At 30.7% G+C, this 27,660-nt stretch overlaps 1 protein-coding gene across 1 annotated transcript in view; it reads left to right on the top strand.

Moving 5' to 3' along the window:
• LOC143055277 (uncharacterized) overlaps positions 1–21,747 on the top strand; it is a 180,160-nt gene extending 158,413 nt beyond the window's left edge. The window contains exon 16 of the mRNA XM_076228410.1: positions 21,711–21,747. Coding sequence (XP_076084525.1) covers positions 21,711–21,747 — 37 coding nt within the window. The remainder of the gene's footprint in view (positions 1–21,710) is intronic.
• The last annotated feature ends 5,913 nt before the right edge of the window (positions 21,748–27,660 follow it).

Raw genomic sequence — 27,660 nt, 5'->3', positions numbered from 1 at the left:
GACAATACATGTCTCTTCAGTGATGCTCGTGGCCAAAATATTTGAAATCCAAAGCTTATATAAAAGATTAAGAGCTATAAATCCAAAAGGTCCAAAAAGTATAGCCAAATCCGTGAAAGGAATCAGAGCTTTGCATGAGGGAGATTCATTCCTTAATTTATAATAATTTCTAATATTTTGTAACAGGAAATTTTAATAACACAAAAAATCCGTATTTTCATGCCAGTACCGAAGTACTGGCTACTGGGCTGGTTATACCCTCGGGGACTAATAGTCCACCAGCAGAGGTATCGACCCAGTGGTAGTACTAATTTTCTTGCACCAGATAAGACAATAGGACTTTCTTTTTACCTGTAAAACACACATGTACTGAGGTAATTATACCATATTAAAGTGTTTTATGTATGCCATGTTTTTAATTTGATAAAAATTACTTAAATTAATTGAAATAAATGTTTACTGTTACTTTGGAACACATTTTACTTTTTTAAAAAGGTTATCAAGGACTGCTATGGAAATTCTATTATCATGATTATATTATATTCTTGGTTTAATAAAACAAAACAATTAAGGTCTCATTTTTTAAAATTGATTAAGTTGTTTTATATACTATTTTATATATATATTAATAAAAAAACATTCACTGCATTATAAACTTAACTCAACTGACACCATAAATCTATACTAGGCTTAAGTTACTGGTGAAAATAGTCCAGTTACCATAAAAAAAACTTCCGAAATATTCATAAAATTTTGAATAATATTGAAAATATTAGTCACAATTCATTTTTTAGATTATTTGATCAGATTGTTTTATTTATATTTTAAAGTTGATAAATATTAGTATGTAAGTGTTTATTGATATTGTGTTGAAGTGTTATTATGATCGATTATTGTGAAATTTTAATTTCAATACTATATTGAATACACTTTTAATTTCAAGTTGTTGTTCAAATTTCATTTTTATTAAAAATATTTCCTAAATTGATAAAATTCAGTTGATAGATACAAAGAATATGTCTAGGTTGGTTAAGATTGGTCGAGTATGGTTCAGACTAGGTCAAGTACGGTTCAGACTAGGTCGAGTATGGTTCAGACTAGGTCGAGCATGGTTCAGACTCGTATAAAATGGCTAAGTACTGGTCAAGTACAAATTCAAACTGTTAAGTATGGTTCAGACTACAGTCGAGTATTATCAAGTAAATTTCAGACAAATTCAGACTGGTCGAGTAAAAATCAGTACAATCGAGTACAGATATAGGCCATTTCAGACTTTTACTGGTTTGTAGTGATACCCACATTATTAAGCTAAGCATCTTTGTTCATGCCAGCTATAACCGTGCTAACCATTTCAAATGTATATGCTGCTCTATAAAGTAACGGTTTCTCGTATTAATAAATATGTAAAGCAAAATATTGTCATCAATGACGTTTTGCCTAGTTTCTTATATATTCTGACGTCAGACCCTGACTTCTCTTGACCGGCACATCTTCAAACTCGTCAAACGCCAACGTATTGAGCATTTAGACAAAAATAATACGTTAGGTCCCTGCATAGTTTGAAATTTCAAGATTGGTGTTGTTGTCATCCCAATATCATGACTATGTCTTATTTTCATATCAATGTTTTCTCGTCTTTTTAAGAATTCTTTCTTCCTACCTTGCTCGTCAATGAACTATGTTCTCCGTTCTGATAAAGATGATTTTAATATGAATATCTTCATATATTTTCATTCTCAATTTTTATTCAAAGCACAATTTCAATGTTTTATATAACGTCCTCTATGGATACCTGTATACAGAGGTTCCAGCTAGCAAAATCTGCTTTTGGTGTATCAATTTTTTTAGTACTGCGTTTGTACAGCTGTATGAAATGTGTGCCTTGATATTGTTTCAGTTTCGTTTTCAAACGCATCCCAGTTTTAAAATTTTCATCCCAAAAAGAATTATAAATATGAATCTCTTCATCCATTCTTATTATCAATTTTTATTCAAAGCATAATGACATTAATACGACTGTAGGTGTGCAGCTTGATACTTAAAAGTGAATAATTTTCTCAGTCCGAGTTCTCAGTGTATTTAATTAAAAAAAAACAACAACCGGTATTACGTGGTAAATACAAAGGAAAAAATAGAGATGGGTCTAAAAGAAATGCCCATCTCCCTAAGTGGGCGATCTCTTTGTCATGTTGAGTCATCACATACTGTCATTGGTTGTACTGTACTCTCCCAAGGTGTACATATACATTAATATCACTGTTATTACTCTCTTAATGTAAGGAAGGCGACGTCTTCTGATATACAATATTAAGACAATGTTTATATAAGGTTAGCGCACTGTTTGGAGATGCAATTTATGTTTTATTGGCATAGCAATATGTCGTTCTCCCTTACTCTTGTAAATCTTACAATTCGTAATTGTATGTCAGTACATTGGAAATTTAGTCAATTGTTATACGTTTGGTCCGTGCAACGTTTTGGAAAAGCAAGATATATCTTGTTAGCATCACAATATTTCTTAATCCCTTAACATAGTTGTTTTGTCACTTGTAGAATTCGTTGGTGATGTACAAAACTCTACAAATTTTTAAAACAAAATAAGTACAGCCAGGTCATAATTCATAGCTCTAGTTTCCCTGATTTTAGTTTGCCATATTTTAGGATTATTTTGAACGCAAATTCTAACTACTTATACTATATTCCAATTATCGAAATTCATCTACTTCGTGTTTGACATCATTTCAGTAATAATGTTAATTAAATTGTACTGCTGAACATACATGTAATAAGTTTACAAGTAACACATTCAATGAAAACAGTGTATTTCTCAAATTAACAATATTATGAGTTATATTTGATTTTTTTTATTACAGGCAGCGCAGACGAGGGTAAGTACTGCTATATTTACACGATTAATTTGCTGTCATTGATCATTTGTTCTGTAACTCGATTTAAAGAAGAAAAGCAGTATTTTATATGTGCATTTTTTACAGTAAATGTTTCTCAGCATTACGTTCCTACAACTTTAGATAAAAAATCAATACTTGGATAAATCCAAATCAATGTCTTCATAACGTTTAATATTCGTTAATATTGTAAACTATTATCTGCGTCGGTAATGATTGTTCAAATGATAACGTATATCTTTGAAACTTATTGATCACTAAAACAAAACTATTGACACTTCTTCCATTATAATATTTGTCTTTATCATGATTCACATTATAACTTTTGCTGTCTCAATCAATAAGAATTACAGATTGAGTAAAATTTTAGGAAATAATGTACGTAATGAATGATCACACTTTTCGCAACTTTGTTCGTAATAGGAATGGCCGTTTTATCCACTTTTCACACTGACTTCTTTGTTATTTAACAATCACTTATGAGATTGACGCGATTCTTACAAGTACATACAGGTCAGTCAGATACATTGATAAACATATCTAATAACGGGGGAAAATAAACACACATTTTCTTTCTGTTTGACTTATCATCTTAAGTAGTCGTGTATCTAAAGCAATAGCATCAACCATTCTCAAATGATTTATATTAAGGTTGTCATAATACATATTCAACCTGGTTAGTATCGATGTAAACAAACTGCAAATTTCTCACCCCTATTGATTATAGCTTCGTCATAATACATAACTATAGATACCTCTGATTAAAGTGTGATTTATTTTATGATTTAAGTAAGGAACAATCTTAGTGATCATAACATATTACGATCATCTAAATTCATCTATCTATATTTTTTTATCATCATTATAATGCTAACGTCCAGGGAATCATACTATAAATCATGGATTCTTATCAATTCTATATAACTTTTAGACTATTTTAGATCTCAGTCTAATTCTGACTTTTGATTTTTTAATCCTGTATGCTAACATTGCCTATGTGAAATGTTAAAATTTTTTGTGTGTACATTAAACGACAAATATATGTGACGTATGAAATATTCTGACGTCAGACACGCAAATCAATGAATGTGTTTGTAGATAGATATTTTTGTGTTCTGTTAAATTGTTCTTTTTCAAATTGTTACACGATGATAACTGCACTACCCATATTTTGACTATTTTATTTATTGTATCTGTTTAATTAACGCATCATTGTAACTATAACGGAACTTGATGAGACCGTCATCAAAGTGAGAGGGTTAGCGCTATAAAACCAGGTTCAATCCACCATTTTCTACATTTGAAAATGCCTGTACCAAATCAGGATTATGACAGTTCTTGTCCATTCGTTTTTGATGCGTTTTGTTTTTTGATTTTGCCATGTGATTATGGACTTTCCGCGAAATGATTTTCCTCTAAGTTCAGTATTTTTGAGATTTTACTGTTTTATTAGGTAAATTTCGTTTATATATATTTTTTTGTGGTATCAGGAATATACTTCAGTAAGGAGTGATATTATTATACGATTTAGTTTTTGTCTTTACTTATGAATCTGCAACTCAATTCAATACAGGAGACGCGTGTGTGAATGTGTCCATTTTGTTACGGGAACAGTAAACAATCTCACACATAACGTTCCCCCAACCTTTGTTTAAATGTCAATACCGGGATAAACATATAGCAACATTGATCTCTTAATAATGTGTAATCTAAGCTAATATAATAAACTAAAATTTGTCATGATCATGATGATATTGATAATTCAAACACCTGAAATACATTTTTTTTAATTCATGTATTACTAATGCAATAAAATTAACAGTATACATACTATTTTCGTCAATAAATTATTTTCATTATTACATATTATGTTTAATAGTATTAACATAAATGTATGCTGATGTTTATGGTTATTTTATTAAAAGAAGTAACATCCACAATTGACAAATATCATTGAAAAGTTTTCGTAATATTGTTATATTGTTATAATGTGGCCAAGTGTTGAGCATTACTTACGGCAATGCTTGGTTTAATACTTTTAGACCATAAACTGTTTGAGAAAGCAAAACACTAACCTGAATGAAGAACCAGCACGTGATAGAGAAATATCATCATGATAGGATGCTTCCGTCAATAATACATTTTGTATGAATCATGCTATCAAATCACTTCATTTGTCTCGATTTTCAAAATGTATAAATATCGTTTATGGTTATTCTATTGAAACATCCGATTTACAGAGGACATCGGTATTAAAACATTCAACGAAATATTCTAAATGATAGAAATGGCTATCATTTTAATTGTTGTACGTAGCAAGGCTTTCCGTTTCCTTTTTCTAAATGTATATACTTCTCTATAACGTGCTGGTTTTTCATTCAGGTTAGTGTGTTACACAAACTATTGTCCTCTAAAATGTAATCTAAAAGTGATGTCTTAATAACGTGTTATAGTGTAAATAATGATTTTTATAATAATGATTATTCAAACACATTACGTTTATCTTTAAAACTTATTAATCTATAATGCTGTGGAATCAAAATTCAGAATTTGACTTGCGTCAATGTTATATTTTTATTTGTCATGATTTTAAAATATAACATCGGACTTATCAAATTAGCCAAAATAACAACAACAACAAAAAAAAAAACATGAAGTTATTAAAACACACGATGCTTATGATAGATGTTTTGAAATATTCACATTTGACATCTGTATTGACTTTTAAAAAAAATATATTATTATATGCATTGTTTTATGTAACAAGGTTTTTCCTTTCCTTTTTTTAATGTATATACTTCTCTATAACGTACTGGTTTCTCATTCAGGTTAGTGTGTTACACAAACTATTGTCCTAAATGTAATATATGTCAGTTTTTCCCTGTTAATTGTTTCAACGTTAAACTCCTTTTGAAGTAGACAAACACTAATCAGAGTGATGTTATTCAAGCATGTAAAAAGTACAGCCGTAGACATACTGTGATAGAGGTATCACCTAACGGGATTAAATTGGTATAAACATGTATATATATATATTGTTCTGTAAGGCATATCTTCTGCATTTATCTTGTATTTAGAGTCATTGAACTAACCACTCTTAACATTACGTATACAAATAGAATCATTGAGATTGTACAAATGAAGAAAACTTATACCCCTTCGCAAGGGTGAAGATCTATCGTTGATTCATAACATTATGTCACTGGTTTTACTGTTCTCGCAAAAATCTGAAAATACAAACTGATATCGCTGTAATAAATCTCTGAATGTAAGGACGCGGATATCCCCTGAATCCTGTAAAGTGTTTCTGTCATGATATGTCAACTTATTGAGTATTAATGCTATGGTTATATTTAAGGTCTTTGTTCTGTTTGCAAAAACAATATGTGTCTTATTAGCACCACAATATACCTTGTCACTTAACATAGGTCTCTTGATTATTTGATATCAATGTGTTGTTTGAAAATCTTTTATTTTTGCTGGTGTGCTTTGTACGTTCTTCTTTGTGTTTCTGTGGTACATGCGATGTACTTTTAACATCCCACCATATATGTTATTGGTCTATAATAATTTTATTGTTCTATTACAAAATTGGAAATACTTTGAACGACAACATTATTTTAAATTTCTTTCCATGTGACGTAACATTACAACATCAAACACATAGAGCCTCGCCATGCGGTCATTTGTGTTGATTTCAAATACACATAAGTAGTAATGCATTTGGTTGTTTAATTTGATATTTTATTTTTTGTTCTTCTTTGTTATATGATTGTTTGTTTTGTTATGATTGGGATTGTGACATGGTATTGATGGATGTATCCCTATTTTGACAATTTCATTTATTATGTCTTTTTGTTCACGCATAGTTATAAATATAATTCATTTTGATGCGACTTTCATACAAGTGAAAGGTTTAGTTGACAAACAGACGGACAGACGGTATCGTTACAAGATCCCCAATATTACAATTTTGTTAGCTCGCGAGAGGAGAAATGCCATTTGAATTGGAAATGCAGACACATTTTACTCTAAATGATGGCTATGGGAGTGGGGGTGATGGGAAGAGGCACGAATGGTTTATGTATTAACATAAATGAAACCCGTTGTAGGATATACGATTGTAGCTGCGAGAAACAATGTCAACTGAATCTAAAGTTATTTGTCTTCTTTTTCAGAATGTCTTGATAACTTTTCATTTCTTAAGTCGACACAAAGTAATTATATCACTTACTGAACGCTGACGAAAAGTAGATAACAACATCATCCAAATGTTTAAATGACTTTGATCTAGCTTTCGGTAAATGGAAGTTGTATCAAATAAAAATGTGATTGAATTGTCACACATGTAATTATTTAGTTCAGGATTACCAATCCGTGATTACAGATTAGTAATTCATATAAACAGATAAGCAATTTATGAACACAGATATTTAATCCGAGATCACGGATTTCAATCCGCGATCACAGATTTTCAATCCGATGTTCACGGAACATTTTTTTGTAATGTTTCTTTATCATGGCTTTCGAACATTTAGATATAAGATTACAAAGTTTTACCATTTGTTTAAAAATTATTTACAAGATTGATATTAATTGATCTAGAAATGTATCTTTTTAACCTTTACTGGTTCTTAAAACGCAAAATTTTATTTTGATCTTCTTCTGCGTACTTTAATTGCTATAATTGTCTAAGATTAATCTCAGAGGTATTAAACACGTCTATCCATACAAGTAACAAAAATATATGAATTTAATTTTTTGAGATGGTCCACTCATCATATTGTATTCATCCAACGCGAGCGCCAACTTTAGACTTTGACTACTTCAAAACTAGACACTCACTAATGAGAGTGCCGTGAAAACTACTTGCAAAAACGTCTACCCAAAGACATACCGAGATAGACGTTTCACCTAACGGAGTAAAAGAAATATATATACTTTGTACTGTATGACCTAGATTCTTATGTGTTTTTTTTGTATTTTAAACGATTAAACCGACCACTTTTCATGAATGTGACCTACCGAATTATACTATTTACCGGATTTGGTATCACATAAGCAACACTACGGGTGCCACATTTAGACCAGGATCTGCTTACCCTTCTATGTTGTGTCATGTGTGCTGTTTTTTGTTTGTTTTTTTTTCATTTTTAGCCATGGCGTTGTCAGTTTGTTTAAGATTTATGAGTTTGACTGTCCCTTTGGTATCTTTCGTCCCGCTTTTTCAACATAATTTATACAAAAGTAATCATAAAGATTGGTTAATTAGAAGAAAATATATTTTATCACCACGTAAGGTAATCACATAATGTCTACGGCTAGTCTGTTATCACCAACATATGTAAATATCAATTCTGAACACTGTAATAACTTTCTGTTTGTAAGGACGTCGACACTTCCTGACACTTCGTAGTTGTATGTTTACACACTGGACATTTAGTCAATGGTTATACGTTAGGTCCTTGCAACGTTTTGGAAAAGCAAGATATATCTTGTTAGTACCACGATATAATAAACTAATGCTGCCGTTCTGACATGTTTAGAATCCGCACAATATGACATATACATGTATTCCACCTTGTGATTGTTGATGTCCAAAACTGTTCAAATTTCAAAATAAAATAAGTTCAAGCTCGTCATAATTCACAGCTCTAGTTTCCACTGATTTGAGAGTGCCATATGTTGGGATCATATTGAACGTACAATCTAAATGTCCATAATATATTACGAATATCTTAGTTCAACTATCGTTTTTCCCCCTCAATTCAGTAATAATGTTTAGTAAATCATTCTGCTGAACATAATACTATGTTAACACGTAACACATTCAATAAAGAAAATATATTTGTTGAATTAAAAATATTAAAAGAGTAATATTTGATTTATGATTTCAAAGTAAGTATTCCTATAATTATCCGATGTATTTGCTGACATTGTTCTGTAACTCAATTAAATAAAGATGAGAAGTGTCTTTATAAGTGCTCTTGTATACAGTAAATGTTTTCCACCATACTGTTCCTTTAACTTCAGCTAAAAGGTCGAAAATAGGATAAATCAAAAGTCATATAACGATATAACGTTTACTCGTCGCCAATATTGTAAACAAGGTCTGCTATAGTAATGATTGTAACGTATATCTAAAAAAACACTATGTATCACTAATGCAAAGCTATTGCTACTACTTCCATTAATATATTATTTGTATGTATCATGATTCAATGTATAACGTTTCCGTTCTCGACTAATACGAATTACAGAACCGATATTGATCATTTAAAAATCACTATTGATATTCATAGCTATTTTTTAAAAGATTCACACATTTTAAATGTGATCTATAATGTGAACAATCAAGACGTGAAAGATAGTTGGGCAACACAGTGAATACGATTTTCAAAACCGTGCCATAGTACACATGTGTAGATGTTAAAAGGTTTAACTATTAAAACAAACAAAAAGTAGGACTGACATTTCATAATAAACATACGTTCCTGTCAGTATTTTTTTCAGAAAATTTTGAATATGTATACATGTAGTATCAATAAACACAAACGTAAAGTATTGAAAGACGGTCATTTTATTAATCAAATGAATCTATTTTTAAATTCTACCATTCCACTATATGAATAGATTACTATGCAAAATATAAGCAAAGACTTATAAATCTATACTTAAACAATACAATATAATAGCAATCAGAGATCATACGGAGATCAGCAGAATATAAAGACTGACATTATTTGGTTTAGTACTTTATTAAATTATGTTATGATTATTATCAATTATTACTTGGACCACTACAAATGTATACTATTACTACGTTTTTTTTGTGAGCACCAAGGATTTACAATCTTTGTGAATTAAAAACACACAAATATTTTATACACGACCGTTTAAAATTTTAAAGTTTAATTCATTTATCGCACCATCCGTTTTATGGTTATATTACAATACAAAACAAAAATAACAATTATTTATAAAACCTTACTAAAACGATAGGAAATTATAATCAACGTAGAAATATAATTATTATTAATATTGCTTATCAACATTTGTTTTGTATGATGCAAGGGTTTATTTAGATTTAATTAGTATGCATGTTTCATTTACAAATGAATATGTATAAGTACTAAAGCAGAGTTCCTGGTCTTGTAAATACTAATTTCTTCATTGCAACTCTGCAAGTATTCTGGCTTCAATTTAATATTAAGTTTCTACAGAAACATAGATACAGTAAATATTTTGTAAATATATTTTGTAAATATTTCTTTGATTTCTAATGAATAAATCAAATTAAATACTTTTGATAATAATATTATGATTATTTTTCTGTTTTCTGATTAAATCAGCCGAAAGTTTTTTTCCTTAGTCTATGATGAAAATACACAAGTTGTTAAATCTTCAGAATTATAACTTTTGAAGGATTTTCCCAACTAAATAATTTTCTTTGTAGTGGGTTCTGTTTGAATGTAATCTCTGACGAGAACTCAGACTATCAAGAAGTATCATGTGGTTTTTATTAACTCTAAACAGATATCAAACATGTGTACATTCCTCGAACATTTTCTGGTGTATCATCGTCCATTGTATCTGAAGTGATAATTCGGCTGCAATAATTCACCATTTCCTTGAATCGATCTAAAAATCCGGTCTCCCCTACGTATAACCATATTTTCCCAACAAACTTAACAATAATCTGGAGTCCGCCTTAACGGTTGATTAGATTGTCCTTTGTTACAAAGATGTTGATTGGAAGACAAAAGTTAAAGACTTACATGATGGAATTGAAAATCAACGCGTTGGTTTTTCATACCTTACTTTTTACGAACCAACTCGTTGAAAGTAAAAACCAACGCGTTAAAAGTAAAAATCAACGTGTTGAAAATGTCATACAATATGTTCATAAAGCCAATGACACGAACGGCCACTCATACACTTTACGACAGTATTGACAAATTTTAAGTAATATTGTACATAATGAATACCCACATTATTATCATCTTTGTTCGTAATGTTTTGATTATTTAAATATATATAACGTATATTTTTAAAACTTATTTATCACAAATGAAAGCAATCAACATTACATACAATGCTTTTGTTAATTCGTTATTTCTTTACAATGACATCGAATAACAACTTAGGCCGTTCCGATTTTTCAAAATAACAGAAAATGTCATCATAAGAATATTCATATCAATGTTTATGGTTAATTTACTGAAAAAAGCAGGATTCAACTTTGACATTGGTATTGAATCATTTGACATAATATTGTAAACGATTGAAACCATAAGCGCTACAAACCAGAAAAGTCTGAAATGGCCTATATCTGTACTCGATCTTACTGATTTTTACTCAACCAGTCTGATTTGGTTTGATCTGGTTGATTATACTCGACTGTAGTCTGAATCATACTAATATAGTCTTAATAGAAAGAGGGGCGAAAGATACCAAAGGTACAGTATTGCGACTACCTTAATTTATCTATTTATCTTTGTTCCTTATCATTTAAGCACTAACGTTAAAGGAATCATATTGGTATATATGATAAAATGTGTTAACATGTAACACATATAAGTAATCACATTGATATATCAAAATGGATTAACAACCGCCTCTGTGGTCTCGTGGTAGTATATTTGTTTAAAGTGTGAGAGGTTGTTGGTTCGAACCATTGCCGGATAAAATCAAATAAAATATAATTGGTATTTATGATTGATCCATCATAATTGTATTGTTCTATTATAATATTGGAAATACTTTGAACGACAACATTATTTTTAAATTTCTTTCCATGTAACGTAAAATTCCAACATCAAACACATAGAACCTCGTCATGCGGTTATTTGGGTATATTTCAAATAGACATATAAGTAGTAATGCATTTAATTGTTTAATTTGATATTTTATTTTTTGTTCTTTTTTGTTATATAATTGTTTGTTTTGTTCTGATTGGGATTGTGACATGGTATTGATGGATGTATCCCTATTTCGACAATTAGTTTAAACATATTTAATTATAGTGGATTGGGAAACAAGTTTTTCAACTTATATTAATCCCTTTCTACTTTGCGGGTGCGAGTGTTGCCTTGTAGCGGCATTAGCCTTCTCTTTTTCAAAATCTACAAAGGTGTCTTTAACGTGCAAGACATATGGCTCTCTCTTAACACGGGTCAGCCATTTATCGTCCCCTTCCGACCAACTATCATCTTGACCTCAAGACCATACTCGCAAATGGTGTCAAGATAGAACCGAGACGGGAATCGAACCAGGAACCGTTGTGTTAGTAGTCCGATGCACTAACCACTACACCACGGATTTCGACAATATCATATATAATGTCTGGTTGTTCACGCATCGTTATAAATATAATTGAATTTGATGCGACATTCATACAAGTGAGAAGTTTAGTGCTATAAAAACACGTTCAATCGGTCAATTTTTATATTTGAGAATGCCTGTACCATGTACATTTGAATTTGTCCTCGTTTCTAGCAGAAATGTTATCTTTGCAATGATTTCATACACTATTGAATAATTTGTACTTGATACAATTTGATGTTTAAAACTGTGTTGATTTTCAGCCTCGTCATGCTTTACAGGACGCGTTACCCATGATTTTAATATGCATAGTTTGTCATTATACTGAACGCACGATCTCAGTGGTCATACCATATTGCGATTGTCAAAATTTATCTATGTACCTCATCATCATTAGAGTATTAACTTTAAATGAATCATACTGTTTTATATAATTATATACTAGCTAGTTACAAGTAAGCACATTGTTAAATCAAAGTAATGATAACAACCGCCTTCGTGGTCCCGTTGTAGCATGTGTACCTACAGTGTGGGAGGTCGCGGAATTATTTCTGGGTTAAATGAAATACTTCATAATTGGTATTTGCTTCTTCTCCGCTAAGCTCTCATCTTTAAGGAATAAGAGGAACGACTGGTATGGTATAATGTGTTCAGGTAAAGGTGACCTTGTAAACTAGCCCGTTATTTGTCCGACTCTTCCCATTTTAAAGTGTATGTGCAGCTTTAAAAAAATAATGATTTTTAAGTAAAAAATCAATGTGCTAGGTTTCTCCTTTTACTTCTTTTAACGTTAAATCTGACGTCGTTTCAACTGAACAGTCACTATTGAGAGTGACATGGGGCTTGTCTGTACAAGAGAAACAGGTGTCCTCACCATGATAGACTTTTCACGTCCAGGTTAAAATGAAAAAAAATATATTTTGCTATTTGTCCTGTCTTCGTAATTTCCTTAATATGTATCAATAGCAGCAAGAAAAAGCAGCCGGTATTACGTGGTTTATGTGGAAGAAATAATAGAGATGGGTCTAATAGAAAATGCCCATCTCCCTAAGTGGGCGATATCCTTATCATGTTGAGTCATCACATACTGTCATTGGCTGTACTGTACTCTCCCAATATGTACATATAAATTAATATCACTGTTATCACTCTCTAAATGTAAGGACGTCGACGTCTCCTGATATACAATATCAAGACATTTTTTATATTTTAGGTCAGCGCACCATGTGGAGATGCAAGATATGTCTCATTGGCATAGAAATATGTATTACTCCCTTACTCTTGTAAATCTTACAATTCATACTTTCGCCAATGGTCGTCCAAGAATATGCTGAACTATGTCCACTTTTCTGACATAGATGATATTATATGTAATGATTATTACCACCTAAATGACCATAACATAAGTCCTCCTTAGTAAGCATTGGTGTACATAACTGTGCAAATGGATTTCAGTCCTCTTATTTACAGTTCTTGTTATCCCGGATTATAGAATGCCTAATTTTGTCCTAATATTTAGCTCAACATCATAGTGGTCAAACCATATAAGGATTATCTAGGTTAAACTGACCTCATCTATCTTTCTTATGTCGTCATCCTTACAGTATCAACGTTAAGGACTCATACTGTTGCATATACTATGTTAACATGTACATTATTTAATAAAAAAACACTTATTTAACAATTTAACATAATTAATAGAGTAATGTATGTTTTATGATTTCAGGGATTTTGAACTGTAAGTAATTATGTAATTATAAGAATGAATTTAGGTCATTGTTGATCTGTAACTCAAATACTAACAGAAAAGATGTGTCTAAAGAAGGTCATTCCTATTACAAAATAGTGATGATTCCTGCACATTACGTACTTTAACTCTCAGATATACTTATATCAGGATTTATAGTCCTTCCCTATGCCTATATATCACCTTACCCAGCCGCCAAAATGCTAGTATCACGGCTTTCAGGCAAGAGCGGGCATTATCAGTGACGTCACAATATCTGAGGAGAAGTAATCAGCGACGTCACAATGTGTGAGGGGACGTTATCAAGGTTGTTGTCGTTAAGCATACACCTATCGTAGGTAGAGTAAAAAGACTTGTAATTGAAAGACAAACTCCTAATCGGGTTTTTTTTTCACATTAGTAATGTAAAACACACTCCCATGCTAAAACAGTTCACATTTTGGATTGCAGCCGATATTGTACGATATGAATGATATGATAGACAATCCCATATACTCTATATATTTAAATAGTGGTGTGCTAATAACGATTGTTTGGAGAGGATATTGTAAACTATGATTAGCTTTGAGGTTATATAAATACGTAAACCATATCTTTCTTAATCTTTTATCAATGAAATCATCACAAGATCCTTCCATCAATATTATATTTTTTTTATTTATCATGATATCAAATAATGTTGCGATTTTTCACTAAAACAGACACAATTTGATGTATAAATATGTATGTCTATACTAGTGATCATTTTACTTAAATAGTTGAGATTGAAACATTTGACGAAGTATTCTAAATTTTCGAAACGGATATCATTTCAATTGTTGTTCTTTGCAAGGCTGTCACCGTCACTTCCTTTTTAAAAGTGTATACTACTAATTAAGCAGGTAATTTATAAAGGTTTTCACCTATTTCATTTAGTTCGTCCCTTTGACGTATTCAAAAATTTTCAGACGACCCTATTTATCTTTAAACGTCTCATTACGTTTTCAACATACACATACCACTGAAATATTTAAGATTTAACATTTCCTTTTTCGCTCGGCGTTTTTTGCCTTAATTGATGTCTCTTATATGGTGTAGCAATTTATGGTCAATTGACTTTTGACGGCTGAACTTAAAAATGAATTAGGTTCTAGATATTCATAGGGGTAAAGTATATTCCAAGTTAGGTCTAACGATAACCTTGACCTTTGACCGTAAGAACTTATAAGATTCTAGATATTCACGAGGTGAAAATCCTGAAACGATTAAATATAAAGTGTTTTTCCCCCTCATTTCAGTAATACTGTTTAGTTAATCATTCTGCTGAACATAATACTATGTTAATATGTAACACATTCAATAAAGAAAATGCATTTTCTGAATTAACAATATTAAAAGAGTAATACATGTATTTGATTTAAGATTCCAGAGTAAGTATCATATAATTATCCGATTTATTTGCCGTCATTGTTCAGTAACTCAATTAAATAAAGATGAGAGGTGTCTTTATAAGTGTTCTTGTATACAGTTAATGTTTTCCATCAAAATGTTCCTTTAACTTCAGCTAAAAAGTCGATACTGGGATAAATCAAAAGGGATATAACGATATAACGTTTACTCTTCGCGAATATTGTAAACCAGGTCTGCTATAGTAATGATTGTAACGTATATCTATAAAACTATGTATCACTAATTCAAAACTATTGCTACTACTTCCTTCGATATTATATTTGTATTTATCATGATTCAAGTTATAACGTTTCCTATTAATCATTTCAAAATCACTATCGGTATTGATATTTTTTTTGAAAGATTCACACTTGACTATGGTCATGATGGTATTAACAAATATTGTACATAATAAATACCCACATAATTATCATCTTTCTTCGTGATGATTTGATTTTTCAAATTTTTATAACGTATATTTTTAAAACGTGTTTATCACAAATGCAAAGCAATCAACATTACAGACAATGTTTTCGTTAATTCATTATTTTCTTTACAATGACAACAAATAACAACTTTGGGCTTTTCGATTTTTCAAAATAACAGAAAGTTAAATCATTTGAATATTCATATCGTTGTTCATGGTTAATTTATTGAAAGAAGTAGGATTCAACTTTGACATAGGTATTGAAAAAAGTAAAAACACAAAAATACTGAACTCCGAGGAAAATTCAAAAAGGAAAATCAAAAATCAAAAGGCAAAATCAAAAGTCCAAACACATCAAACGAATGGATACCAATTATATTTTATATGATTTCAGCCGACGATGGTTCGAACACTCAACCTCCCACACTTTAAACAAACATTTTACGTAATATTGTAAACTACAAGCGCTACAAACCAGTTAAGTCTGAAATGGTCTACATCTGTACTAGACTTTACTGAATTAACTCAACCAGTCTGATTTGGTCTGGCATGTACCTGATAATACTCGAAAACAGTCTGAATTATACTAATAAATAGTCTTCATAGAAGAAGGGGCAAAAGATACCAAAGTGACAGTATTGCGACTACCTAAATTCATGTATTTATCTTTGTTCATTATCATTTGAACAGTAACGTTAAAGGAATCATAATGCTGTATATGATAATATATGTTTATATACAACACATCTACGTAATCACATTGATTTAGCAAAAGAGAATAACAACCGCCTCGGTGGTGTCGTGGTAGTATGTTTGTTTAAAGTGTGGGAGGTTGGGTGTTCGAACCATCGCCGGGTGAAATCAAATAAAATATAATTGGTATTTAATGCTTCTCATTATTAAGGAGTAAGAACAAAGACTATCAGTACGGAGTATGAACATTGTGTCCAGGTGAAGGTCATTTGACTTCGTACCTTCTTGTTACCTTGTGAACCTTGTAGTCCGTTAACTGTCCGGCTCATCGTGTCTGTCTAGTAAACAGCAGGGTTAATATTCATTTACATTAACAATGTATTGCCCGTATCAGTTTCCTGCTGGACAGCCATCCATCATCATAATATTATTGATAGAGATACATGTAGATTTGTTTTACAATTTCAGAATTGAAATTGTGTAAATAGTGGTATAATTAACGATTTATGTTTTGTCTTCACTGGGTTATATTTTAGGTTCGTGTACTGTTTTGAAAAACAAGATATGTCTCATTGGCACAACAACATGTCTTACTCCCTTAGCATAGTTCCCTTAAAATGTTTTCTTTTATTTGTCTCAATGCATTGAGCAGTCAGGCAATTGTTATACTTTCGGTCCGTGCACTCTTGGAAAAAAGCAATAGTTGTCTTGTTAACACAACAAAATGGCTTACTTACAATAGAGCTCTTTTGAAACTTAGATTTAAGTAAGTAGTGATTACTGATACGGTTTATTTTCTGTGTTCACTATCGGTTCTTTAACTCAATTTAATGTAGGAGACCCGTGTCTTGATAAGTGCATTTTAGTAATGATAAAGAAAAAAACAATCTCACTCATAACGTTCCTTCAACCTTTGTTTAAATGTCAATACCTGGATATACATATAGCAACAAATAACTCAAAAAAGATGTTTCAATTTTCAGAATTCTTACTTCCACAATGAATTATGACCTCCTTTCCAAATGATTTAGCTTTTAGTAAATGTGTAAGGCAAACTATCATCCTCTGGAATTGTTTTATGATTGTTTTATGATTCTATTAATGATATTAAGTACTTATCTTCGAGTGACTGCGCAGAAAAGGACAAAACGTTTGATGAATTTTAATATTAGTTTGAATTTTTCGTTTTCATATAGAGTATGTCCATTCCAAATATTCGTATTAAGAAAAACAAAATACTTAAGTAATCAAATGTATTTTAAAGTCAGAATGTGAATATAAATGTTCAAAATTTTTAACGTCATTTATAGTAATAAAAACGGTAATCGAACCTATATGTTGATATGATAACTAAGTTTTACTTGAATTCACATGAACAAGAGTTCTGACTGTCATTGTGTTTGTGATTATCATTATTATACTATTTGTTTGTATCGTATATGCAGATCTAAATGTCTAAACAAATGTGTCAACGTTTACACAATTACGGTAACGGTTAACCTTTAGGTCCGTGCACTATTGAGAAAAGCCAGATAACTCTTTTTAAATGTAATAATTCTACAATCCATAAATTCACCAACGTAGGTCCCTGAAAATGATGAACTACTTCCTATTAACTGACATAGATGATATATTCTGTAACGATTATACACACCATTATATAGATTTGCCCTTGGAAGTTTTGGTGTACAATACTGTGCAAATATCTAAACAAAATCAATTACAGGCTCGTCATAATTCACAGCTTTTGTTACCCGGATTATAGAATGCTTAATATTGTGATTATATTTTACGTAACATCTAAGAGGTCATATCATATTACGATTATATACTTTCATTTATTATCGTTGGTCTTCATCATTTTAGTATAAAAGTTCAGAATTCATACTGTTGTAGTTAAACACATGTTAATATACTAATCATTTAATACAGAATAATATATCAAATAACATAATAAATAGAGTTATATTTGTATTGATGATTTCGGGTATATGGAACCGTAAGTAGTTTTGTAATCATATGATGAATGTCATGCCATTAATTACGGATCTATAACTAAATTTGATACAGAATATATATGTTTTAATACGGGTATTTGTATCACAAAACACCATTAAATTGTGCAAATAATGGCAATCATTATAATCCTCCTTATGGTATGCAAATGGTATGCAAAATAATGTTGCATATCGTACGAAATGGTTTGCAAAATAATGTTGCATATCGTACGAAATGGGATGCATTTTAATGTTCCATATAGTATAAAATGGTTATGCTTCGAAATGGATTTTGTTATGTTAATAGGTGGTAACGTTCAGGAAATTAAACTGATGTACAAAATGATATGTTGATTTGTAAATTATGTAATGAATAACATTATTAAAATTACATTAAATATTGAATTATTTTGATTTATCATTATAGAGAGCTTGCAGAGTAAGTATATATATATATATATATGATTAACCGATATATCAACGGTCATTGATTAAAGATATGTAAATCAATTGAATATAGACGTGTCTAAATAACAGCATTTTGTATTACGAAATTCATAAATGATACATTGCTTTAGATCAATCTTAGTTTAAAAGCTTATACTAGATATATCATTAATGGTGGCTTAATAACATTTAATTTCAGCAGGTATTGTATACGTTGTCAACTATTTTTTTTACCATAATAACGATTTTTCAAACACATCACGTTTCGGGGCAAAAGAAATATTTTCATGTATGACTTATCTTTGTAATTTCTGTCATTTGTATTTAAAGTAATAAAACCAACCGTTCCTAATGTGGTTAATACACAAATATAGATAGAGATGGGTCTAATAGTAAAGAGTAAAAAAAAAAAAAGAAATACCATCTCCACATGTGGCTGATTCCCTTATCACTTTTAGTTATCACATTATGTCATTGGTTGTACTGTACTCCCCAAATCCTGCAAATATAAATTCATATCACTGTAATAACTCTCCTATTGTAAGGACGTCGACATCTCCTGACATTTGGTTGTGTTATTTTTATCATGTTTCCACGTAACAAAAAAGTAAAATCACAAAAATACTGAACTCCGAGGAAAATTCAATCGGAAAGTTGCTATCACATGACAAAATCAAAAGACAAAACACATCTAACGAATGGACAACAACTGCATTGATTTTCGAGTGAATTAATTACATTTCAATTACTTTTGTCCAAAAAATGTAAAATTAAAATTATAAAAATGGCAATGGGTAGAATAAAATGAAATTTTTATATTGACATACACTTTTAATAGTAAAAACATCTGTAAAAATACAAATGTTGTTGCTACATTTAATCACCATAAGAGTTTTACTGTGATGAATTATTTGATTGCATTTCATCTTTTTATCGGAAGAATGTTTTATAATCTATATATTGAGACGAGTATTCTTTTAATTCTGAAAAAGATTTTTCTTGAAAATTTCAAGTTTCTTTTAAAAAAGTTTAACTAGGTGTTAATGATTAATCACCCCTAGTTTTTTGGTGAGGGTCGTGTGGTTTATTCTTTATTTATTTCTATGTTGTGTCATGTGTGCTGTTTTTTTGTTTGTCTTTTTCATTTTTAGCCATGGCGTTGTCCGTTTGTTTTAGATTTATGAGTTTGACTGTCCCTTTGGTATCTTTCGCCCCTCTTTTATAAACTACAAGTGAAATTTGAAGAAACTGTCAAGTTTCGATTTATTACAGAATACATGTAATGGTAGCCTTTATCAAGTATAATCTTTTGGCAAGTGAAAATTGCCAAGCACAAAAAAAATGTAAATTAAACTAAATGTTGCTTTTACAATTTAGTGAACAATGTTTAGATAATATCCATCTTAAAGGGGCACTAGCTACGAGATATATAAAACAAATCTAATATATATATATATATATTTTTTTTTGTTCAATCATTAATAAAATGCAGATAGTGAAATATTAATTCGCTTTTAACAGTTAGTATGGTTCAATTTTCACAAAAAAAAGTTAAAAAGAAACTTTGGTTTTGAATTATTTACTTACTCGCTTCAGGTTAACGTTTCTGGTCGAGGTAGTTTTTTTAATGATTTTGACGTCCAATTAGTTTGAAACTGATGACACATATTCGTGATGATATAATCTTTTTTAATTTGAATGCCAATTTCAAATTAGAGATTTTTCCCGATTTGTACGGTCCACTGAACACATAAAATGATAGTGCGGATTGGGCATCTGTGTATAGTTTACACATTCTTGTTTCGTCATGTATTTAAAGCGATGTATTTTTAACGTTTAATTTGAGCGAATATTTAATAGTTTGTTGATATGATAACGATTTTTAAATACACAACGCATATCTTTACAATATTGCATTAATATCAACAAATAGATTATAACTCTTTATAATATTATTTTCCATTTATTTTAATATTAACATAGCTGTTTTAATTTAATTTTAAAAAACGTACATATTAACCATTTATTGTTAACTCCACTGTCGATGTTCATGGTAATTTTTTTGAAAAGATTCACACTTGACATTGAAATGAAAAAAATATGTTCATCTTTGTTCGTAAATAAGGCTAGCCATTTCAGTTTTTTTTAAATGCTGCTCTATACATGTAATGGAATAGTTTCTCATTGTAGTAAAAGTACCAAGCAAAATATTTGTTTCATGATTCTATTTAATGATATTAAGTCCCGATCTGTAAATAGCAACCTCGAGAAGGACAAAAGGTTTTACGATTTTTTTAAATATTTCATTTTCATCTAGAGTACTTCCTTGCTTCTTAACCTCATTAAAGTAAAATCATTTAAATACTGATCTTTAAGGTTAATTCCAAACAGAAAGTCCCTAGTCAAATGGCAAAATCAAAAGCTAAAACACATCAAATGAATGGACAGCAACTGTTATACTCCTGACATGGTACATCACACTCAAAGCCAAATAATAACTGTATAGCCACGAGTGCAATCAATGGCCTTATACAACAATAATTTAATTAACCAGTGCATTAGCTAAACATAAGAAACGAAACAAGTTGTTTAGAACTTGTATGAATATCGATCATATCAAAACTTTTCGGAAAGACCTTTACAACAATAAATACGTCAATTTATTAACATATATTAAAGGTATGAACTACAGTCAAACTACTAATATGTATTTGTTTACTTTATTCATCTTTCTATTTTAGGATGTTAAGGGCTAGGGAAGCAGCTGAAGAAGGTTGATTGACAGTGATTTGTGAACAATGAGGCATAATGTAGTTGAAGCTTTAATAAAATAAATGAAATAATTAAAGTCAGTAGACTTATTAATTGCTTTTAATCCAATGACTTATTATCTGATGACCATTACTTTTTAAACGAAATTTCTTTCAAATCCATGTACTGAATCGAATGATCTATTTATACATCTTCACGGTAGACCAGTAAATATATTGAAATAGAATTGTATACATTATGGCCAATAAAAAATAATAATTCGAACGAATATGCAACTTCCAAAAATATGATCATATGATTTTATTATCTCTTTATTCTGTACTTAGCTCATTTCCCCAATTAGTATTGTACTACAATGTACATAAATATGTTATTATCAACAGCTATTCTTTATATGTTTTCGCGTATTATTTTCAATTTTTTGTATGTTTTGCTCATTTTTATCTGTTCCTTCTTTCTATGTTATTATTCTCTATCTGAAAACCTATGTGTGAACTTTATAAGGCCCTTGAATTATAACTTGATGTCAATCCTCTGTCTAATTTGCCTTATATTCATTCTTATTTAGTATTGATAACACGAATCTTTGTAAACTTTATAAACAATAAGTGGTTAAAGTTTTTTCTTAATAAAATATTTCTCATAAGGTTTGATTGAAATAAAGTAAAAGCTAAATGATATTGGGATAAGTTTTAGAATAAAGAAATATATGCTCCCTAATAGATTGCAATGTGCAGTGTGGAAAAGAAAGCAGATAACTTATATTAATAAGACTCTGTCAGTTTCATTATGGAAAAAGAGCCGGCCTCTCTGAAAAAAAACAAGTTATCTCTTTGCCATAATGAGTCCATAGGTATTACAATAAAACAAATTACAATACAATTGAGATCGGGAATTGGGAGAAATGTCAAAGAGATAACAACAACAACCTGACCAAAGAGCAGATAAGGCCACTAATATGTCTTCAACAAAGCGAGAAAACCACGCACCTAGAGGTTGCAATTAGATGTCCCTTAATAAAAATGTAAACTAGTTAAATGAATGTTATGTCATACTAAACTCCAAATCAAATAAATTAACTATCTAAAAAAAAATCATACAAGATCTAGACTTACAAAAGCCAGAGGCTTCTGACTTGGGACAAGGGGTACACATTGGACGGGATTGCATATGCTTTTGAGATTTCAACCCTACCCTATACATATACTTCTAGCCAATGTAAAATGAAAAACACATAGTATTACGCACTATAAAAATCATTTTAAAAGAAGTCCAAGTCGAATTTTTATAAAAGGTCACAAAAGAAAATAATTAAACGACAATGATACATAAATTCACAAAGAACTACTAGCAGTCACTGACAGCTTCATAACTCATTTAAACTAACTGAAAGGGTAAGTCTTCATCATATGAAAAATCAAACACAATCCCTCCTGTAAGTGGTTTAGTATCATACTACATGTACCATCATTAAACATATAAAAAGAACATAGCTTGTAGCATGTCAACAATAGGTTTTAGTATAAATGTGTTTTTTTCCAATACAAAGACTTGATAAGTCAATACCGATTTGTTATAAGGAATGAATGGCAACTTGTCGACTTACAAAAAAAATGAAAAATTTCGAAATGAACTGTTACACAAGAAGTCATTGGAAAGTAACATAGTCTATTCAAGTTATCTTGTGAGTATGGGGTATCGCAGTCGTGCTACGATATTTGAGATCTAGAGCTTCTTAAAAACACGGTAGACACATCGGAATGGCCCAAGACCTCGGTATCCCTGTACGCAGCTACAAAAAGGCTAACTTTTCACTCGCAAACAAAAGGGTAAATGAAAAGGATCGTGTTGCAAATGCCAAAAAGCTATGATACTGTGTTGAAGTAAATATCACCCCAAGCCTGCATGTAGGAATGTTATTAACGGTGAAAACTATGACATCAGTATTAGATATTTACGTAGTATTTGAATTATAAAAATAATACATTGTCATGTAACCATCATTGTTTTGTTAGATAAAATTTTTGCAATATTGAAACTTTGATAATGTAATTTAAAAAAAGTACCTATATGGTCCAATACTCATATGGTCCGGCCCGTCAATAACCAAACCCCGACCATACGCGTACGGTCGGACCATATGAGTATACGCATATGGTCCAAATACTCATATGGTCCGGAACATACATAAAGCATCTATAACAATAAGGGGCACACTAAGGTTTTCCTGTTACTTTTTTGCACTTTGAGGTTTTTCTAAGGTGTTATTTTACACATTGACAAATCCGTGGAACCCAAAACTTATACAGCATATGCGCAATTTTGCTACTTAGTCCAGAGCGTACAATTGTATGATGCCTTTTTCTAATTATTAACGACGTAAAGTAGTGTTCACTTGATTACACAATTGGATACTAGTATTTGGTTTTGTAACCTCATGGTGCCTTGTTTAATCTTAACGAATGATGTCAATGATCCAATGATAACATTAAGTAAAACAAATGTTTAAACAAGTTTGTGATATCAAAAACCTTGGTGTTATTATTTTGTCAGTTATACAGAGATTTCTTTGGTTAAAATCAAATACTTTGTTACATACACGATCGAATCTATATGTATAAACACCATCATTTTAGGACAAAAGGAACGTCACTATCTGAAATGGATAATCAACAACGGAAAATGAATATTCATCTCTTTAATCATACATTTTGATATTAAGCTTCTTTTTAAAATATTGAGGATATAGATATCAAGAACCCGGAAAGGGCAATGTTCATTGCTAGTTTAATATTTATCTAAAGTCAGTTCGTCAGGGTAAATCTCTTGTCTATATATACACATGGAAAAAAGTATTGCAACACCAAATTGAAATTGAAATAAAAAAAACACTTTTTATTTTTTTGTGATATAATTTGGTAAAATAGAACAACTTAAACATTATTTAAGTATCACCTGAGCTTAATCAATAAATATCGAATCGATAAGTTTTTATCTGCACATGCAGCTATTGTACCCGTAAACAGCAAAACATATGTTTTCATCCTCATTGTTTTCAACACTTTGGATAACCAAGTTTTTAAAGTTATGTGATTGACACCTTGTAATGGGTCCTCGACAACTCTAAACTGCAGCAAGATGGCATATTATCAGCATGAGAGAAGCAGGGATGTCGCTGTTACAACTGCACGTATTGTTGGTCCTCACCATTCCACTATAAGTCGTTTTGAGTTAAAAATAAGGCACTAAACGATGTTCAAGACCTTCCGAGATAAAGAAGACCCCTATACCATTTGCTAGGGAAAATCAAGCATAATGAAGGTTGGTCAGAAGGAAACCCATTGCATAAAATACAATCCTAAAAAGAGAGTGGTGGGCATACAGGAGCTTTTTAACAAGAACTGTTCGTGATCGACTCATCGCTACTGGTTATCGTTCGATAAGACCATTTCAGAGACCTTTGCTTACAAACAGACACACAGTTTTCTGTATCCAATGTAGTGCAGAGCTCCCTAAAGTTGAAAATTAGCATCGTGAAGGAAAATACATTGTTCCAATGGAACTCGGTTCATCTTCCTCGGACGGATCGTAGCCCGGATTTGAACCATATCGAGCATATATGGAACACTATTGGGCGGAACGTGCGCGAAAGGACACCCCAGTTCAAACACATCGTGAAATAAACAATGCTCTTCATCAGAAATGGTCGCTGCTACCTTAGCAACAAATTAGTCGATTTTTGGCAGGAATCAGAAGACGTTTAGATGCGGTTATTCGTTTGAATGGAGGGTGCGCACAAAGTACTAATTCTTTGGCGTATAACGATCAACCATGATGTAAACAGTCATCTGAAGATTAATTTTGAAATGTTTGACATTGTAAGGTTCGACTACATTAAAAGTTGTAAAATGCATTTTTTTGTACAAAAAACACTTCATTTTGTTATTAAAATTGTGGTTATATAAATCATTTTTTTTCAAACATTTTTTGTTTGTTTCAATGCTAATGTTATCATAAACTATGTTTCAATAATATTATACAAATATTTTATTATATTCCATCCAAAAAAAGAGGCTGATTTTTCAAATTTTAAAAAATTAAGGTGTTGCAATACTTTTTTCCATGTGTATATGTTGTCAAAATTTATGGTTCTCCTTAGTTGTGTTGCTATAGATTCAAAACTATTAATATTAATGACACCATACTAGTATATCCTTTATTGTTGCCAACATTAAGGTTTAAGTTAGATTTTAATCTGACTTATGATATGAAACCTGAGCTCTATGTAATATTCTGTAAACTTTTGTGTCTCTTTGTCTTTCTCGTTTTAGTCATGGTGTTTTTAAATTTAAGAACATATGGTATGCTTGTCTTTGCGATAGATATCCACTATAGTCCAATGATGCAGATATTAGCAAAAAAAAAGTCAACGTTAGACATCCTACAATGCACTTGATAACAAATAAAAATTAGCCAAATGATTATTATTCCAGGTTGTTTTCTTTTCTAAGTTGTGATTTAGCGTTATTTACTGTACTGACGCCTAAAATGCACATAAGGAAGCAGCGATTACCTTATTGCAAAGCAATAAGTTGTAATGCCTACAGTCTGCTGAAAAATCAATTTACCAAACCCAACAAAGGTTTTTTCGCAACATAAAAGTAAGGACATGTGGTGTTATTGCCAAGGAGACAACTATCATCAAGGTTCAAATGACGAAAGTGTAATTTATTATAATCGTAAGTCTTAGGCATTGAGAAAAAAAAACCTATCGGCCTCCTTATGACATGAAAATTGCGGAACTATTCAACCGTGAAAACTAACGGCCATATGTAAAGCAGAAATGCGGAGAGTATTTAATATTGTTGCGTGGACAAGGTAGCACAATACAAACATTTTTTCACCCCAAGTCAGACAACTGTAAACTGATGTAATTTCTATCATCCATCTTTAAATTTTACAAATTATATACCAAAAGAAAGAAGAAAGATTAATCTTTCAAATGGGGATAATTTCAATATGACGTAATACAAAATTAATTATTATGTAATTAGTTGCTGTTTTGTAATGTCCTTCCTTGAGAATGAAATTAGCTTCTTGGATATTCATAGCATCCCCAACTATTTTAAAGATTCTTGTATGACACAGTTTGACCTTCAAAAGATGTCCCAGATCTTTCCTATTGTGTTTCCTTCTCTCATAAACCTTCAAAGGTCACCACCTCAATTCATAAATGATCACTAAATTTGTATGGTTGTAACATTTGTTCTATTGTGGTTTGGGGAAATCTAAGACAACCTTTTGACGATAACTGGTCAGGGAACAACATGTATGAAAATTTCGCATATAGGTGCATCAATCTAGGAGCTAAATGCGTTTAAATCTCCATTTTCATGACAAGAATCAATATGTCACAGTTAAATGAATAAGGATTTTCCTACTTGTACCCATTAACTTCTATAAATTCACACTTGTAACAACGGGATAATTCAGGATCGGTCTTTAATCATAAATCAATTAGGTTTTGACCAGTAAGAAAGCAATCAATTTCAGCAATTCTAAATATATAAAGAAAATGCACACCCTATAAACCAATAATTAGATCTGGCGGGGTGTATATCATTATTGACCTTGTTGTAAGTCAGTTGCTTCTGATATGGTAAAAACTCTGCCAACCATGACAAACATTTACTATTAATTATCTCAGACGTTTAATTACACATTGCATTAACTCTTTTTCAATATGGATTATAATCATTTAGAACATTAAATAATATATTTGTTTTTTCTATTGTTACAAGAGGTTAGTTATTCATGTGTACACACAATTTTCAGTTGGTCATTCTAGAAGATCCTTATAGGTGATTTCTAGAATTATAATTGTATACATTGAGAATGTAGTGTTTTAGCACAAAGTAG

The sequence above is a fragment of the Mytilus galloprovincialis genome, chromosome 12, assembly GCF_965363235.1.
Source record: "Mytilus galloprovincialis chromosome 12, xbMytGall1.hap1.1, whole genome shotgun sequence".
NCBI classification, from domain to species: Eukaryota; Metazoa; Mollusca; class Bivalvia; order Mytilida; family Mytilidae; genus Mytilus; species Mytilus galloprovincialis.
This window is presented reverse-complemented; position numbering and strand designations above follow the sequence as displayed.